The sequence below is a fragment of the Lytechinus variegatus genome, chromosome 17 (genome assembly GCF_018143015.1).
Source record: "Lytechinus variegatus isolate NC3 chromosome 17, Lvar_3.0, whole genome shotgun sequence".
Taxonomy (NCBI): domain Eukaryota; kingdom Metazoa; phylum Echinodermata; class Echinoidea; order Temnopleuroida; family Toxopneustidae; genus Lytechinus; species Lytechinus variegatus.
The window spans coordinates 14,678,378-14,699,029 of record NC_054756.1 but is presented as its reverse complement, the minus strand read 5'-3'; the positions used below and the strand labels follow the sequence as shown (position 1 = coordinate 14,699,029).

Here is a 20,652-nt window from a genome sequence, read left to right as displayed (position 1 = left end):
TAATATAGGGCAGGGGAAGGCGGGGTAAGTTTTGACACTTTTTGCATTTTGCATGTTAGAATTGATATGATTAATAATCTTGTCGAAATAAGTACCTTGCCTTGAAATTTAAATCTTCTGAAATATTTTTCACCTGTATATATATAACACTGAAAGTCAGTGTCACCTTTGAAAAAAGAGATGTCAAATGGCTTAACTTGCCCCATCTGCGGGGTAAGTTTGAGCCACCTTCTATGGTAAGTTGAGCCATAAAAACTATGTACAAAATGTATGGGGGAAGAACCAGCATGTAAATTTTCACTATTCACTTGCTAATTCTCTATAAATATTAACATCCTCAAAACGGAAAAGAGCAGTCATGTAAATTTGCTCCTTTCAGCCTGCATTTTAATGGATTTTTACGGTTTTAATGGCTCCAATTTTATATGATACTTATTACTTTAAAAAATAGTGAATGTATTTGTATTTAACGCTTTATTTATATAAAATATGAATATCAATTAAGAGCAAGATTTTTTTAATAACTCTTATATCTATTTGTGTTTGAAATCTTTTTCGATTAGGTAGTGTAAAATGTTTCAATTTTTTGTAATCAAAGAAAGTGCAACATTAAATAGTCACTCATCTGAAAGTTCATGATTTTTTAAGGTTTTCCGAAAATGATCTCACTGTTTTATTTGTTAAAATCATGGACCTACTACAAGATGCACCCGTATAAGCCAGTTCGTAGTTCCTTTCTGCGCATGATCAAAAGATTATACGCATGATCAGATGAAGGTCATTTGTACTAAAGTGACATGGTGCTTTAAAATCTAATGAGATAAGCACCAACTTTGATGTCTTGATTATTCATATATTCTTTTTAATTGTGGTTTTCATTTACATTCACAAAAAAACAATGCGTCCACGAACGACTGGTATTTCGCAGTTTGCCAAGTACATTGTGCAACATGCTATGATATGCATTCAAAGTAGGAATGCAACAAAAATCCTTCATGAAGACTCATTGGTGTGCTATTCTAGTCACATGGTCTATTCAATTTCTTCATCCTGCTATGTAAGGCAAGCTTACGTACTATCTTGCTTTGAAATCTGCCTATCATAATGAAAGAAATGAAAGGTCATTTGACTAAAATTATATATATAAAATGACGATGATTGACTAACAAAGGATGAAATAATTACACTTTCAAAATGCAATATGGTCAGAGGAACACAAAAATGTATATGGATTAGCAATGTATATTTTAACGTCCCGTTTAAGAAGAATAATGTGATCAAACAAAGAATATCGAAGTGAAATCAAAAGTATGTAACCGGAACAATATGACACCATTGACACTCGACTTTGACTCTTTAATACTGCATGGTGAGGATGACACGGGCATTTCAAAACGAAAGTATGATACTCAAAATGTTAATTGTAGCCTCGAAATGAAACTGTATTTATATGATTTAAGCAACAACCCTCTATGCATTTGCATATTAACATCTGAGACATAGAGATTTGTATTTTATTTTGTAAATCTATATTCGAATAGATCTGCAATCACACATTCTGTACCATTTTGGAGTAAATGCTGTATCGTAAATTAACCTTCAAGATGTTGCCGTTGAATTGTTTTTACCATTTACTCGGAGTCATAATTGTTTTTAGCATGATTTATGCATCGTCAGCTGGTGAGTAGCACTAAGAAAGGTCCATGGTTTTACCTAATTGTCATGGTTATTGAATTTATATATTTTTTTTCTGAATATATAAAGGGTTCAAATTTCACTTTGGTTACGTTGATAGTTCTCATATCACAAAGGGGGTGTAAGATATTTTATCAGGAGTATCATTTCATACTTTCATTCTATAGAATGAAGATATTTAGCAAATCGTTAAAATTAATGCTATTGGAATAATATGATTAATTTGGTATGGTAAATACTTCCTGAAAAGAAATAATTCAATTTATAAAGATTTTGTGAGTTATTAAGCTATTTTTTCTTGTAAATAGTGTAAATATGTTCACTTAAAATGATCGCAATTCTCTGCAACAGTAATAAGGAAAATTACTACTGAATTTGATGCACCGTATTGAGATGTAGTTACAATTATTGTCTAAACTATGATGACATTATTTGGGGCTAACCTCGATTAGCATCTTGCTATTAGGTTAGCTCCAATTACAAAATGTTTTGTTTATATGTGATGTGCTATTTCTTGTAATTGTACCTGACAGTGATATATTTGGTAATAAATTCAATTCTATTAATTTATCGAACAATATTTTTGTGCATTGTGATAAGAGGTGTACTCCATGACTTAATAGTGTTTAAACACTTCTCTCTATTTATTTGAGCTTTGATTTTCATCAAATCTTAAATTCGTAACGTGTTTTAAAAATGCACCTCTGTGGGATGTCAAAAATGACAATTAAATATTTTTGCAAGTTGATTTGAATAAGAATAAAATATGAACGTTTAAGATCAAAATCTCTGGTCGGAAGACACAGTTTTGTTTGTTATATTCTGTCTAATATAGTTAATGTGTGTAATAAAGATGTAAAAGATGCTTGTCCACATTATACTCCTCTTTGATTTAAGCTACAGTACAATTTTAATCTATTATATTGCGAATGACAGATAACTTTGAAAAATTAATCAGGGATATTTTAGTAAACATCATTCTTAACCTCAAAAGGGTAGGTTAAAGGAGGGGAGTCTAACGCACATTTCCAAACAACCGGGGGCGGGGGGGGGGGTTCACGAAAGGCTGTGCCGAGTAATCTCGTGCTTATTTGTGAGTCTGTCTTAGTTTGTGTGAGGGTATGGATGCCTTAGTGAGGTTAGCCCAGGAAGCATTTAATATTAACATTTTCATCCGACAAGTTGTCAGAACTGACAACTTTTCTTGTATTTGACTTGCTGAGAAGCAGTGTAACTATGGTTATTGTCGGATAAAATAGGACTTGTCGGGTAAAACATCCGACATTCGAGTCCCTTTATAATATGAAGCCCTCCATTTGTGTGTGTGTGTGGAATGGGGTGGGTGGCACTAGCGTACCTACGGGGGGGGACGAGCCACAACCCATGCAAAGGACGTATCCCTGTCCCCCTGACGAGCTTGAAAGACCTTTTTTGCCCCCCCCCCCCCCCCTGACGAGCTTGAAGACGTTTATTGCCCCCCTGACGAGCTTGAAGACCTTTCTTTTTGGCTTGTCAGACCTTTTTTGTTTTTGTTTTGTTTTTTGGCTCTTCAATTTTTTTCTGGTACGAAATCCTTTATTTGTGATTGAAGACCCTTTTTTTTGCTTGTCAAATTTGTTGGCGGACTTTTTTTCCCCCCCCCCTGTGGATAGTTCTAGGTACGCCACTGGTGGGTGAGTGGGTGCGTGTGTGCGTGATTGAGGAAGGAGAGAAGGGGGAATAAACCCTCTTCTATGCATTTTCACTATCGGGCCCATTCATTATTGTCTCGCCTGCATAGCAGAGCGAGACTATAGGCGCCGTTTTTCCGACGGCGACGGCGGCGTCGTCAACATTGAAATCTTAACCAGGTTTAAGTTTTTGAAATGTAATCATATCTTATAAAATATAGGAACTTAGTTCGTGAAACTTGAACATAAGGGTGATAGTGTATCGCTAAAGATCATGCCTGAGTTTTATGTCACATGACTAAAGTCAAAGGTCACTTAATAGGGTCAACCAACTTTGACCATGTTGGGGGTATTTGTGGAATTGTCATCATAACTGTAAAAGTTTATAGATCTAGTTCATGAAACAGGAGTATACGTGCAGGGTTGTAATAAAAAACGGTTTTTATTTACAAGAAATAAAACGTTTTAAGTCGTTTTAAAACGTTTCTTTTTTCCAACGAAGGATGTGATTTTCTGTAAATCAATTAAATTATACACTTAATACAATATAGCTCTTGATGTTTTATAAATTTCTTTAATTATTATGCAAATTTATTAAATATAAAAACTGCAAACACTTCTTATTCTTCTGTTAATACTCTAAGAATGTTATATTACTATTTAATGGGCAAGTCCACCCCAACAAAATATTTCAGCATTGTGCTTGTATGATTTTTCTTTATTGATTCAAATCAACATTTTTCTGAGGTGGACTTGACCTTTAATGAAGAATTTTCATTGAAATGTCGACTGGTTTAATAAACCACAGCCTTTCGTGAAAAGGTCCCCCGGTTTCCATAAAGCTTGCATTTATGTGACACCCCCCCCCCCCCCCTCCTTCCTCAACTCGCCTTTTGCATGTTTCGAGTCTGTTTCAAGGAGCGGACACATTTTGCAGAGGAAAAAATTGACAGGCAAAAAAAATGTCTTAACCAAAAATTAAGGTTATTTCGTCCCTGAAAAAATTGACAAAAAATGTTTTCACTTACGAGGGGGGGCACACTTCTGTTTCAGCTGCAGCATTTTTACATTACAAATTTCAAATTTGCTTCTCAAAATGGGGGCACGGGCAGGCTGTCCCCCCCCCTGGATCCGCCAGTGGGTTTGGCCACCCCCGCTCCACAAACACAGACGAACGTCACAAACATTCTGAATTGTCGTACTTTCAAAATGGGTTCCATATCGGTTTACTATGATTGGAGATGGAAGGCAAAGAAGAGAGGAGAGTGGATGAGGAATAAAAAGAATAATAAAGGCAATTAAAAACAAGGGATAGTAAACGGTATGCTTGGTCAGAAAGAAGAGAGAGATAAAAAAGGGGGACGTGTGGCCCTGAGCAAATCATGTTTCATAAAGTTACGAAAAATGTTTTTTTATGCAATTTAGCATAATTATTATTATAATTATAATGAACAATAATTTCTTCTTTCTCGCTATATACGTTTCTCTTCCTTTCTCCCTCTTTTTTCTCCTTTTCCTCGTTTTTCCCTCTTTTTTCTCCTTTTTCCTCGATTGGGGGAGCACGTGCCCCCCCATGCCCCCCGTAGTTACGCCACTGTTCATACCTCATAATAAAAGGAAACAGAACATGTCATCCGTTCCCTCACCTGTAAACGTTTAAATGACGTAATTTTCTTATTCCAACTTTAATACAAATTTCAGCGGATTCCAATCAGATTTTTGTTGGGATGGACTGTAATGAAATACAAATCACGAGATTATTTTAAACATGAAGAGGGAACTAATTTAGAATTTGTATAAGAACTCAGTTTACGGCGTTCGCAAGAATGTCTTGCGAATGGATATTCAATTATATTGAAAATTTATTTCCAGATTTTGAATGTCAGTTTGGGGCGCGGTATACACCGAACTATCTGGATGCATGTGGTATAACCGTTATAACACCACCGCAGTACAACAATCCATCTTGGGGAGTAGTCGCTGGTCACAGCGATAACGGGATGTCACCCTCAGGCGACCCATCCGGTTTGTTCTCTCTTTTAAATCTCATTCGAATGGTCTCACAGGCCTAATTCATTCCCCATAGACTCATGTGTTAAATTGGCACTTTAAAAAATTCATGAAAAATAAGGATGAAATTCGGGGGTCGAATGTTAACTACCAGTGGATAGGATTTATATCTGGCAATCCATATCTGACCAGAAAAGGGTCCCTCGACCGGCTCATTTTGAAAATAAATTGGCGTGTTTGAAGACACCGTCGGGGGGAGCAGATTCATCAACTCAAACAGCAAAATAGCCCTAATCCTTCCGCCAGTCACAATATAGTCCAAACTTGGTGATATTTCTTCCCAATTAGGGAAAAGGAAGTTCAGTAATTACCAAAAATAGAATCAGTGTTAGATGGACAATCATATGCATACACTTTGTCAATCAGCCATATCAAAATAAAAAAAATAGCAATGGGTTGGCTCGAATGAATATCTATGGCCTACCACTAGTAATTAGGCCCGTGAGACCTGTATTGTATGGCACATGAAGGTTTCTTTTTAATTTACCTTCCTGGCTTTTCTTCAACATCTGTACACTCACTTTATCACAAAGAAATGCATGAAATATACAGATGTGTTATGTAATGACCATTTCTAATGTTACTCCTAATGTCTAGTGCCCTATGGATTTACACACATCCTACATGCCTATATGTAGCTCAACAATGGATGCAATGTAGGGCCCAAATCCTATAATGCAAATTGTAGATATGAATAGTGTGCATATCTGGATTCAAGATCTGCCCAAATTATAAATACCAGATTCACATTAGTTTAATTAGATAACAATAAAAAGAAATGAGAATCAACATACAAGCATACTATACATTCACATCTTCCTATGACAAGGGCCCAAGCCAGGGTGTAAGAGAAAGAGACAGGGGGTTAGATGGCTTGTATTCTAAATGGATGGGGGCTAGTCTGGCTAGAACTAGAAGTAAGTAAAAGTTGAACAAGATAGCAGTAGAACTCATTCTCAGCCCCCCCCCCATACTAACTATGCTTTTCTCTACCCCCCCCCCCCTCCCTCTTGAATCCACCACTCTTCAGCCAAATTCTAAAGTTTTCTCTTCTCATTCCCTTCCCCATGAACCAATTTCACAAGCGCAATTGATGCAAGGCCTATCTAACGTGTACTTTATCTCGTGATAGGTGCAATACACGATTTACAGCAGCGCTCGTCGGTATACGAAAACACACGACAACATGCAAGCAAGTCCCAGTGACAAACACATGCACAGCCTACACAGCCTAGCCTAGGTACACAAACACAGAGTTAGTTATACTAATAACAGCTTGTTACCTGTAGTACCCCCTATGTAGCCTTGTACATCCATGAAGTTCAGTTTTTGGACCTCTTGATGATTGAAACATGTCTACTAGTAAAAACATTCTGCTACTGAAGAGTTGGGCAGGTATTTCATCCACTAAGGAATTCCCCATGTCAGAGATGCCAAGTTCAAAAAAATGTAATGCGTGAGATTTTCATGACTCGACGTCTCTGAGCGCGCGCGGCCAGTACTTACACTCGTACGTTGCGAAAAGGTGCGCGCGCAACGCGCGCGCTCATGAGATATGGGCTTCAAAACTATGCGATGCACGCACGCTAGTCATCGTATCACGTACTAGCTGTGCGCTGACTGCACTTTTGATTCGTCTCGTGTGCCGGGCTAGACGCGAAGGCGGTCAGCCAGTCGTATAATCTGGCGAATAATGCTACTTTTCCTCTTTTTTTCTGTTGGGTACCGATATGCGTGAGAAAAATGGGTGCCATGCGTGAGATCGTGAGACGGACCCTGAATGCGTGAGTCTCACGCACAATGCGTGAGACTTGGTAGCTCTGCCATGTATAGGCTATGGTCAAGGTTATATATAGGTCTCACAGGCCTAATTCATTCCCCATAGACTCATGTGTTAAATTGGCACTTTAAAAAATTCATGAAAAATAAGGATGAAATTCGGGGGTCGAATGTTTACTACCAGTGGATAGGATTTATATCTGGCAATCCATATCTGACCAGAAAAGGGTCCCTCGACCGGCTCATTTTGAAAATAAATTGGCGTGTTTGAAGACACCGTCGGGGGGAGCAGATTCATCAACTCAAACAGCAAAATAGCCCTAATCCTTCCGCCAGTCACAATATAGTCCAAACTTGGTGATATTTCTTCCCAATTAGGGAAAAGGAAGTTCAGTAATTACCAAAAATAGAATCAGTGTTAGATGGACAATCATATGCATACACTTTGTCAATCAGCCATATCAAAATAAAAAAAATAGCAATGGGTTGGCTCGAATGAATATCTATGGCCTACCACTAGTAATTAGGCCCGTGAGACCTGTATTGTATGGCACATGAAGGTTTCTTTTTAATTTACCTTCCTGGCTTTTCTTCAACATCTGTACACTCACTTTATCACAAAGAAATGCATGAAATATACAGATGTGTTATGTAATGACCATTTCTAATGTTACTCCTAATGTCTAGTGCCCTATGGATTTACACACATCCTACATGCCTATATGTAGCTCAACAATGGATGCAATGTAGGGCCCAAATCCTATCATGCAAATTGTAGATATGAATAGTGTGCATATCTGGATTCAAGATCTGCCCAAATTATAAATACCAGATTCACATTAGTTTAATTAGATAACAATAAAAAGAAATGAGAATCAACATACAAGCATACTATACATTCACATCTTCCTATGACAAGGGCCCAAGCCAGGGTGTAAGAGAAAGAGACAGGGGGTTAGATGGCTTGTATTCTAAATGGATGGGGGCTAGTCTGGCTAGAACTAGAAGTAAGTAAAAGTTGAACAAGATAGCAGTAGAACTCATTCTCAGCCCCCCCCCCCCATACTAACTATGCTTTTCTCTACCCCCCCCCCTCCCTCTTGAATCCACCACTCTTCAGCCAAATTCTAAAGTTTTCTCTTCTCATTCCCTTCCCCATGAACCAATTTCACAAGCGCAATTGATGCAAGGCCTATCTAACGTGTACTTTATCTCGTGATAGGTGCAATACACGATTTACAGCAGCGCTCGTCGGTATACGAAAACACACGACAACATGCAAGCAAGTCCCAGTGACAAACACATGCACAGCCTACACAGCCTAGCCTAGGTACACAAACACAGAGTTAGTTATACTAATAACAGCTTGTTACCTGTAGTACCCCCTATGTAGCCTTGTACATCCATGAAGTTCAGTTTTTGGACCTCTTGATGATTGAAACATGTCTACTAGTAAAAACATTCTGCTACTGAAGAGTTGGGCAGGTATTTCATCCACTAAGGAATTCCCCATGTATAGGCTATGGTCAAGGTTATATATAGGTCTCACAGGCCTAATTCATTCCCCATAGACTCATGTGTTAAATTGGCACTTTAAAAAATTCATGAAAAATAAGGATGAAATTCGGGGGTCGAATGTTTACTACCAGTGGATAGGATTTATATCTGGCAATCCATATCTGACCAGAAAAGGGTCCCTCGACCGGCTCATTTTGAAAATAAATTGGCGTGTTTGAAGACACCGTCGGGGGGAGCAGATTCATCAACTCAAACAGCAAAATAGCCCTAATCCTTCCGCCAGTCACAATATAGTCCAAACTTGGTGATATTTCTTCCCAATTAGGGAAAAGGAAGTTCAGTAATTACCAAAAATAGAATCAGTGTTAGATGGACAATCATATGCATACACTTTGTCAATCAGCCATATCAAAATAAAAAAAATAGCAATGGGTTGGCTCGAATGAATATCTATGGCCTACCACTAGTAATTAGGCCCGTGAGACCGAATGTTGGTGTCCCATTGTTCATTTGACCTTCTACATTTTCTTGGCCCATATATATATGTATATATATATATAAAATAAATAAAGTTACACATATAACGTGTGGTTCATCAGTACTTTATTGATTTGCTACTCGGAGTTTCACGCAGATGCGATCTTCTGCGTGAAACTCCGAGTAGCAAATCAATAAAGTACTGATGAACCACACGTTATCTGTGTAAGTTTATTTATTTTATTTCATGCTCTGCCTTATCACAGACATCGAGCACTCTTAATTACAAGGATACCATTCGCCAAGTGTATATATATATATATATGAGGGTGTGTGTGTGTGTGTGTGTGTGTGTGTTTATACATAGAGAGAACCTATAGCCACTTTTTAAATGAATTATATTTTTTCTATAAATCAGTTCCCACCCCCCCCCCCCCAAAAAAGTGTACATTTTTTTTAATTTTATATCAGGCTATTAGACCGTGGAGAATCGGAAATAACGATTACTCCATAGTTCCTGACTTTACAGTCTTCTCTACTTACAATAACCTATACTTTCATGTCAAATTTTCAAAGATATTCGAATCAACAATTTTCTACTCTTTTCTCCTTTTTTACTCTTCTTTTAAACGCCCCCTAATAGACACTTTCATGATTAACCAATATAGAAACGGAGATGACATCGCTACCTTCGTACTCCCAGATCTCAAATTGGTCCAGAACTCGGGCCTACTTTCTTTTGACTACAAGATATTTTTCCCTGGCGAGAGCACACTGAATATCAATGTGTGTAACGAGCATATCCAGACTATCAAAGGAACCCATGACTGGACGCGGGCTCAAGGCATTCTTGTGTATTGCGATGGAAATCCACCAAAGGTATTTAGAAAGAAAGACAGAAAGAAAGAGAATAGATATGAACATTCATACCACAATAATGTTCTAAAAGATTCGTATTCCACCTTGAGCATCATGAAGAATTATGATGGCCTCAGCATATCTTTTGTGATCTGATTTTTTTTTGTCATCAAGAGTTGTTATTGTTTGCTCCCATTTTAATATTATGTGGTTGTTTTTTTTTGTAATACCATGAAATTGGTTGACAGAATAAAGATCAATCACAAAAGTTTAGGGTCAAGATACTTCAGTAACTATTGTTTTCTTTTCATCTCAAAATCTTGAATAAGCTGATCAAGCATCCATGGGAACAATGTAAACTATTAGGGGAAGTGGCTAAAAAAACAAAAGGGCATTTTTACGGTACCTGACGTTACATGGCACAATTTTACACACTTTTCATTGTGTGTATGATTATCTATAAAACAACAAATGATGGAAATTTGCATAAAAGCAAACTCCCATCATATTTTGGTTTCAGAGATCATCATACATACAATAAAAAGTGTGTAAAATTGTGCCATGTAACGTCAGTTACCGTGAAAATGCCCAAAACATTTCGTAGCATATTCTCATATTTCTACTTTTGGTTTTCTCTTGTTTTTACCGATATAGGTTGAATTCACAGCTGATTGGAGTCAGGTCAAAGGCCGTGTTGCTGTGGATAACATCCGGGTCGTTTCCACTTCTCTTCCAAGTATGTAATGTGTGTTGATGATCCTGTTATCACGACTTATCTATTTGATCCTCACAAACATACAATTAAAAACTGAATTTAACGAAAGACACATTAAATACTACAACATGACTCAACGAAACAAAACTGATCGACCACATTCATGATTCCCCATGCCGCGGCGTTTATTTATCAGTCGTCTTCATTTTTACGGCGTTATTCAGATATAACCATGACAACAGTATATAGGCTTACACTATACCGTTGGTTCGATGATGAGGAAGGCGACCTTCCTCTACATTGCGTGCTGAAAAAAGCATTTCCTTCATTACTTGTATAGGCCTATATTGTATGCATGCTTGACTGAATTGCATTGTAGACCCTATACAGTGCGTATCAAAAAAAGTTTACACTTTGAAAAAGAGCTGGGAATTAACAAATATACAACATGTGGGTATTTTTTTCACATATAATCTTGGGGTTTGGGTCTCATCTTTCCAATGAAAGTAAAAGTTTTGACAGAATGTTACAATTGAGTGAGCACTGTCCATTTCTGTAAAGCTCGCAGAAATCTGTTTGCGCAGAAATGCTCGTTTTCACGCTGTGTCAAGGGGAAAGGGCAAAATCAAACTTACCCTGCGAAACATTTCTCATGCATTTCCCTTGCACTTTTAGTCAATTGAAATAAAACGGATATATTAAAGCATTTTGTAACAATTTTGCCACCCAAATTGAAATTTCAACATTTAGTGAGCACAACCTTTACCCTTTTTGTGCCAGCTGGATCTGAGGACATAACTGAATCTGAACAAAAGTTTACATCAGACATCTCCAGCAATGAGTTTTTATTATTTGAAGTGGGTTTACATTTCATTTTTCATCTAATACTTGTTTTTCCACACTTTTCCCAAGCTTGACAATGATTTACAAAATTAAAATCAAGCCTAAGCCATTGCATGTAAATCACATCTCAGTGTAAAGTAAATAACGTCTCGATAGCCTCGGTGTATGGGGGAGTGGGGTGGGGCGCAATGCACTCTTCGAAGTGTTTTGGGCAAGGAAACAGGTTTAAAAAGGTAAAAGATATCTTCAAATCAATTTATCTAGCTAAATTCCACGTTTTCTTCATGATTAAGGTCTACTTTTATTTGCATAACTATTTCAAAGTTCTGCACAAATCATTTTTCACTAAATTTTCTAAAGCAAGTGGTACTTACTCAAGCGGAAATATTTTTTGACAGTTATATCGTCATTTGCTTATAAATGGACCTATACTAATGTTAAAATGTGGAAAAATCTTCAGGAAATTATAAATGTCTAATTTTACAGGATTTTTTCAAAGTGTAAACTTTTTTTGATACGCACTGTATAGTGCTCCCGGGAACGTTCCATCATCATCATTATATCATCATGAGATTAACACCATCAAATGATCGAGACAAAAATAATGTTATTGACAGAAAATAAAAAAATGTAAAAAAAAAATGTTTGCGTGCGTGCATGCGCGGTTGTGTGTGAGAGGGTTTGTGGGACGGAGAGTGCGTGTGCGAGCCTTTTCGCTCGCGTGTGTGTCTGAATATTGATATGTTGTCTCAAGTATCTTTTTATTATTTACAAGTTTTAGTGGTATTTCAAAAAAATTGGTTTTTTTTGGTCCCACTCTTCTTTATAGACAGAGCCAAGAACTTTAATTGATTTCTTTATAATATATATGCTATTTGGTTTGAAAGAAATTAATATGAAATATGTTTTTAAAAAACCTCTTAAATTAGACTTAAAAAGTATGCAATCACTATGCACTAATACTACCATAAACATGGACAGTGTTGTACCAAGTGCGATGTTGATTAAAAGTAATTTATTATCAGCCCTCTCATTATTTTACCCACAAAAATCAAATGCCTTAACGTTTAATTAGTATAGATTGATTCTAGCACTAACCCCCACCCAACTATCTTTCTTAAAGACGGTGTTACATCCATTATTGCAATATCTAAAATGGATGGATAAAATATTCCTCTTCTTTATTACCTTGATAAATGTGCAAAAATACTATTGCTTTGTGAATGATCCAAAAGCATATACGACCATATACCCTTTTCATAAACCCATCCTCCAATTAGCCGCCTATGCGAATAATTCAATAAAAATTGCGTTCATAAACTCCGAAAATAATCCGCACTATTTTTACCAGCGCCCGTCCTGAAAAAGGCGGATAATCGTCATGACAACTGGACACGCCCCATCGATGCGGTGGTGTTGGAAAAGGGTGACCTATTATCCGCATTATTTGGAAATGCGTTCATAAAGTCAAAATCTGGTCCCGATGCTGCTATTATGCTAGTCTAGTTCTAGACGATTTCAATTGAATCATATTCTCCGCCGCGCCGTATCGTACTATTCCGTACGTACGCCCAAGCCGAGTGAGCGCGCACATCCGAGAACCTGTTGGCCCCAAATCGGGCCAACAGGTTCTCGGATGTGGGCGTTCACTCGGCTTGGGCGTACGTACGGAATAGTACGATACGGCGCGGCGGAGAATCGGACGAACAGGTTCTCGGATGTGCGCGCTCACTCGGCTCGGGCGTAAGTACGGAATAGTACGATACGGCGCGGCGGAGAATATGATTCAATTGAATCGTCTAGAACTAGACTACTATTATGCGGATAATAGCAGCATCAAAATAATGCGATCTCCTCCGATTTTACAACCTAATTATGCTGCTATTTGCCGCATAATTAGGTTTATGAAAGGGGTATTAGCTAGCACAATTCAGAATATTGCAGGCTAGCAAACAATGTTGACTTTTGCTCTGACCTTAAGTCTTCTTGTAACGAATGTAGGCCTACTTTTGCCCATAATTTCCGAAATGATGATAGCATTGCAATTATCTTTATTACAACAGTCAGGACCAGCATGAAGCCTTCAGAGCCTACAAGAAATCCCAATGTGCCAACAACTATGAAGCCGGCAACGACCCCCACGAAGTTAATGACGACAACCATGAGAGCAGTTGCGACCACGACAAAAACGATGACGACCAGCACAAATCCGGTGACAAATAGTACGATCTCAAAAAGATCACCACATTCGTCGCCATCCGCACACTCTACCATTCAGCCGACAGAATCGGTTGTGACTGTGCCGAATCGAGGGGGTAAGAAAAATTATTATTACATTGGTTTCACTTTTATTTCAGGTATGCCTTTAATTAACTCGTCTTTAAAGGAGAATAAAACCTTTGGAACAAGATAGCTTGTGTGAAAACAGAAAAATCAAAGAAACCGATCAACGAAATTTTAAGAAAAATCGGACAAATAGTGAGAAATTTATGATAATTTGAATATTGCGATCACTAATGCTAAGGAGATACTCAAATTGACAATGCGACAAAGATGTGTGATGTCACTTGTGAACAACTCTCCCCATTACTTTAGTATATATTTCACTTAAATTGCCTCTTTTATCACATCTATCAGTAGATCATGTGTTCTTTCTAGAGGAGGGTATGTAATACAGATTTTCAAAGGATACATCATGGATAAAGTGTTTGTATCACAATGAGAAAAAGCAAAAAGAGACATTTTGAGGGTAGTTTATAGTCAATCAAAGGGAAAGTTGTTCATGTGACATCACACATCATTGTCGCATTGCCAATCGGAGGATCTCCATAGCATTAGTGATTGAAATATTCAAATGCTCATAACTTTCTCATTATTTGTCCGATTTTTCTTAAACTTTCCTTGTTCTTATTATTTGATTTTTCTGTTTCGACACACGCCTACTTGTTCCAAAGGTTTCATTTCCCTTTAATGTTGTCAAATCGAATATGAATCCGTCAAACGTTTTGAAACTTGAAATGACAAATAAATCAACGTGGTGACATTGACATAACGGTGATTATGTCAAAATCCGTATCCATATTTTGTTTTATTGTTCGAAATAGAAATGAAATGCTCCAAAAATATTGTTTTGCCCAGTCGTGGCGCTTTCCCTTTAATCGTTGAACGCCATACGGCGTAGCAGCAACTCAAATCTTTTAACGTCTTTTTGTCTGACGCGGACGTTCTACCAACTGAGCCAACACACAAGTTCCGGTCAATGAAACGAGGTTGCAACATGGGGTTACCCATTCATATATTGGCGATTTTCTCTCAGCGACGTACAGAGGATTCAAGAACAGAGGATATACACTGTCAAATGACAAAGAAAAGCTGGTAGGTCTTTGTCGAAAATTTGTGAACCGGAACAGTTTTGTCCTAGTTTTGGAGCCGACAAAAAATGCAAATAATGTCGTCTGTCCGGAATCAAGGACTTGACTGCTATTTTGATTCACAAATTTCAGACATAATTTTTTTTTGTCCTTAGTCATAACTGGCATTTGACAATATATTTCCTCTGTTCTTAAACCATCCGTACGTCGTTGCTGATCAAAATATCCGTATTGTCATGGTTGTTGTTCACTGAATTCAATCCAATCCCTTCGAGGCGATGACGTCAGTTGCCATGGTGTCATGCCGGCCTGGTTCTAAACAAATGGACCCGGAATGAAAGCGTGTGTTTCTCATAGGAGAAAATGGCTGCTATCGGAATTTGATTGCTATTTTTCAGACGAGCCAGAGTCATTTTCAAATACAAAGGAATTAAAGGAGTACATACAATCGTCAGTTGCGACTCTGTTTAGAACCAGCCCGCCATGACCCCATGGCAACTAACGTCACCCTTCGGTAGGCCTATTCTATACTATATAAGCGGTGCATACACTCACTGCCCCACTGAACGCGCGACTATACCTATTTTAAAAACCACCCTAACCGCTCAGTTGCGTTATTAGTATTGGTCAAATGCCCTATAATACCAGATAACACGTGCATGTAAGTCATACAGATTTTGACATCTTCAGCACAAACACACTTTAATGATGTGTGAAATTAAATTTTTAACAGTGGGTGTCTACATTTTAAATAAAAAATACACGTAAACAAGGACGTAGATCAATTAGGACTATGGGAGATTTGCCTGAATCTAGCAATTATGATTAATTTAAACTCGGGTTTAAAGCTGTGGTTTAATTATGGATAGCCAATTGTTACATAAATCACTAACAGTAGAGATATCATATTTCAGCTCATTTTGCTCCCAAATCATACATAATCGTCTAGGAAGTATAACAAAATGATTGTATTTACCATCGATGAATCAGTAAAGAGCAAAGTAAACATAAGAAACATTCAACTTAATACAAATTTTGACACTTTTGGCTTCCCATAATTTTAAGCACAGAGTTATGCCACGGTCTAAGTTAAACCCGACTTCAGAATACGGGTCTATATATTTATTCCTCCTTAATAAAAGTTCTGTTGGTGTGGATTTACTGAGCGCACAATATTTCAACTATCATTGCCAAATAACGCCAGGATTACAGAACATAATGATGTATAAATATTTTAGCAATATTTAAATACTCCTAATTATTATAATTTATTCTTTGTGAAGTGAACTCGTTAGATCGAATGTGGCCTAATTATCATTTTTAATTTTTCTTTGTACTTTTTTTAAGGTACGCCTGTTCCATGGTTGAAAGTGATTTTGATAATTGCGAGTAACATCGGTGTTTTCATAATCGTCCTGCTTATTGCTTCTCTAATCAGACGAAAGACCGAACAGTGAGTTTATATATTGCATAGTGTGTCGAAGCCTTAGCAATGGCTTTGACATTTATTTTATAAGTGAATTTTGACGAGGAGAATATTTTAACGAAATTGTACTCTAGTGGTAGAAACTTCATTTTCTACGTCCTATACTCTTTTGTAAAGAGAGGAAATGACATTCATTGCAGATCTTATGAAGGGTTGGGGACAGAAAATTTATGACGAGTGATTGGTAGTTTGGCTAAACTCGTAAAAGGTCGCGAAATTAACACAAACGGTTAAGGTATATTCAATCACGAAAAACTCACACACACACCCACACACCCTCATATACCCACACATACATAAATATTTCTTTCTCGGAAATGTGTCATTCCCGGTAATGAAAGATGCAAATCTTGAATGAAACTTTCATCTGTACATGTAGATTTAATTTATTTTCAATTACTTTCATTTTTTTTAGGAAGACTACATTTACATCCAGGACGATTCGAGCAACCATCCCGCCATACCAGCCACAACAAATTAACGGAACCGGATATGACGACACATCTGTCAGAGCTGGATCTTATGACGACACTGAAATATACGAACGCGTCTCGCATTCTTATACAGAGATCGATGATTACCAGGAACGATACGTTCCGTTAAGATTGTCCCAAGTGCAATTTTATAGATCTCTAGAACAGACAAGTCACCAGTAACTGACTACTCTGTCTTCATGCGATTTATAAAAGGTTGTTAGTTTCATTTGTGTCAGGGGAAAATTGTATAAAATTTTGATAGGGGGTCTACATAATACAAGCTTTGCTTATCAGTAGGCCCCTCCATTTTTTTTTAAATTTCATTGGTACGTTTCAACCCTGCATATGTTATGCAGTGAATGCATATTCTCATTTTAAAAATGAATTATTATGAAATGTACTTTGAGGATTTGTCAAATATGAATATATCAATAAAATTAAATTAAAATTAACTTAACTCTATGAAACACGTCTAACCGTCATCACCGTTTTTTACGTGATCGTCTTCTTCTGTGTACACCCAAATAAAAAAAAGACGAGAATAAATTAATTAAGAATCATATAACTAATTAAGAGTTATGTTGCCCTCCTAAATTTACTTTTTGATGGCGAACAGTAGTCATTTAAATGAAGTTAAGTAAAGCATATCAAATTACTCTTGATTTGATTGGATAATCGTATATAAAGTCCGTGTTAGTTAGAACCAGACTTTACTTATAAATGTGTTATCGAATCATAGACTTGACCATTCCGTAGAACAATTGTCTTCTATTTGACTTCTTAGGAGGGAAATCGCCTCTTTTAAAGTAGAGTCTACTGTAATAATGTTCATTTCTGTTTTCCAACATGTATTTGTAATATATCACCAGTAAATCACTGGGTTTACTCAGTTCATTTCATTTAAAATCCTTTTGCAAAGCTATATTGTTTGGTTCGTATTTTTTTATACGTCATCAATAAACATGCACCATGCAGTACATAAAAATAAGTCAAAATTATAATGCAAGCTGGTTGGAAATGGAGGAGGGGGCTACTGAAAAATATAAAAACGAATAAGATTATACACTGCAAAAACTCCGGTGTTGATTTAACACCAGCCCGGAATCTATATACAGTGTATCAAACAATTATTTGTACACCTTTCAAATTGTTACTTCAAAGCAAATTAAATAAAAAATACTGAAAATTAGACCCCAAAAAGTTACTGCATTGTAGAATATACATGTACCTTTTGAACCTAAGTGAATTTTCCCATAATTATTTCATAATTATACCTTTTTTCATAAAAATATTAATTTTCACCCCCAAACAATTATTTGTACACTTTCCATTTAGAGCCCATTTTCCCTGTTTACAGATCTTAAATTCTAATAAAAGAATGGTTTATCATACAAAGGGGATTAATCTGCTTATTGTTAGAGAGCAGGAATGTCTCCTGGAGTTCCTCGCACATCAAAAGGTCAAAAACTCTTGTATTTTACCATTCAACCCTGGTTAATCCTTATTGATACAGAAACATGCCTGAAATAGCAACATCTTTTGAAGTTATTGTGTACAACTGATTTTCTTTTCCATGGCAGTCCTTTCTATTCCCTCCTGTAGTATCTGTGACCATTTACTACAGTCATTATAAGGGTCAGTTGTAGTTTTTCAACATGGCTAAGACCTGTGAAGTATCAAGAGCCTTGAGGGAAAGGGTTGTGAAATTCCACAAAGATGGAGTTTCTGTACGTAAGATAGCAAGAAGACTTGATATGAAGCATACAACAGTGCAGTATATCATCCAAAAATTCAAGAAGACAGGTAGTGTCGAAAATAAGAAGGGAAGAGGAAGAAAGAGAGCGACATCTTCAAGGACGGACAGGTACATCAAAGAGGTTGTGATGAGAGACCGGAAGTTGTCTGCCAAGCAACTTGTCAAGCAGGTGGAAGCAAGTACAGGCACCAAGGTTTCCACCCAAACAATCAGGAACAGACTGAAAGAACGTGGACTGCATGGCAGGATTCCTCGTAAGAAGCCATTCATCAGTCAGAAGAACAAGATGAAACGCCTGAACTTCGCCAGGGAGCATATTGACAAGCCTGCTAGATTCTGGAAAACGGTGCTTTGGTCTGACGAGTCCAAGTTTAATATGTTCGGTTCAGATGGTCGTCAGCGAGTTTGGCGTACTTCGAAGGAGGCATACAGCCCTAAATGTTTGAAACCAACTGTCAAGCATGGAGGTGGAAACGTGTTGGTGTGTGGTTGTATGGCTTCTGCTGGCGTAGGCAACCTCTACTTCATTGAGGGAATCATGAATGCTGACCTGTATAAGAGCATCCTTTCACAACAGATGATGCCATCTGCTGCCAAACTGCTTGGACACCATTTTATTTTCCAACATGATAATGATCCTAAGCACACGGCGAAAGTTGTGACAGCATTTCAGGCCAAGAAGAAGGTATCTGTGCTCAAATGGCCAGCGCAGAGTCCGGATTTGAATCCAATGGAGCATCTCTGGGATGAAATGGAGAGAAATCGCCCATCGACTCCCCCCAGCAACAAAGAAGACCTGAAAGCCACGCTTCAGCAAGCATGGAGCAGCCTGGATCCTGCCGTATGTGAGAAATTGGTTGATAGTATGCCCAGGAGACTGCGTGCCGTTATTGACGCCAAAGGAGGACCCACTAAGTACTAGAAAGAGACTTTAAGTAGAAAAGAACTCAAAGTGTACAAATAATTGTTTTTCCTTAAAAAATCACATTTTGGGGAAAAATTCTAAAAGTAATAAAAATTGTATGTTTTTACTTTGCTTTGAACAAAGAGGATACATCATTTGTCAAATGTTATCAGTTAATAAATTTATGTTTTCAGTGAAAACTATTTTATCCTTGTTTGAATCGTTGTTTTATGGGTGTACAAATAATTGTTTGATACACTGTACGTCCACACCAGTGAAGTATTGAAACAACACCAGTTTGGAATGAAACCGATGCTGATTTTATACTAATTGGTGTTGTATAAACACCTTTCTGGTGTTAGACTAGAACGAAACTGATGTTGTTTTACACTTCTCTGGTGTGGACTTATATAGATTCCAGACTGGTGTTAAATCAACACCAGATTTTTTCCAGTGTAGAGACTGCATCCTAGATATTGGGCGACATGATATTTCCTCCGGCGACATCTATTACTCTGGTCTTAATATCTTTAGGATATTATGATCTTTAGAGTTAGGATTGTAAAAGATTTTTCTTCTTTTTTTGGGGGGGGCAGAATGATGGGAAGATTAAGCTAATGGTTCATTCAGTTTTGGTGGTTAGGTTTCATGTTTGGCGTAATGTGCAGATTTTCCATCGGAGCAATTGTCGCGGGACCAAATGTCGTGGAACTTATCAGTGGTCTCGAACTCATCATTTTGTTGGATTCCTTATTGTCCCATTTGACGTTTCCGTTTAAAGGACTAATCAGAGAAATTCAGGTTCAACTTCAAGTTTATTTTCTTTTCATTGAAAGGCACAGACAAATACATTCATTCTTTTACAATATCAATGAGGTTAAAGGAGAAATATATTGATTATGAATGTGGTCTTATTATATATCAATGGAAAGGTAATGATGTGGGGATCATCAGTGGGTCATTCAAAAATACCGAAAATAATACAAAAAGGTGAAAATCGCCGATTAAAAAACGCTAAAATGCCCCTCCGAAAT

General features: G+C 37.2%; 1 protein-coding gene across 1 annotated transcript; it reads left to right on the top strand.

Moving 5' to 3' along the window:
- Window positions 1-1,658: 1,658 nt before the first annotated feature.
- On the top strand, window positions 1,659-17,810 carry LOC121431259. Its single transcript, XM_041628768.1, has 7 exons — window positions 1,659-1,680; window positions 5,238-5,390; window positions 9,853-10,088; window positions 10,722-10,803; window positions 13,689-13,940; window positions 16,344-16,449; window positions 16,898-17,810. The coding sequence occupies exons 1-7, from the start codon at window positions 1,659-1,661 to the stop codon at window positions 17,136-17,138; spliced, it is 1,092 nt and encodes a 363-aa protein (XP_041484702.1). The 3' UTR covers window positions 17,139-17,810.
- Window positions 17,811-20,652: the final 2,842 nt, after the last annotated feature.

Coding starts and splice junctions, on each gene's coding strand:
- LOC121431259 (XM_041628768.1), top strand. CDS start 1,659: ATGATTTATGCATCGTCAGCTG. Junction 5,391..9,852: donor ACCCTCAGGCGACCCATCCG/GTTTGTTCTCTC, acceptor GCCCCCTAATAG/ACACTTTCATGATTAACCAA. Junction 10,089..10,721: donor GCGATGGAAATCCACCAAAG/GTATTTAGAAAG, acceptor TTACCGATATAG/GTTGAATTCACAGCTGATTG.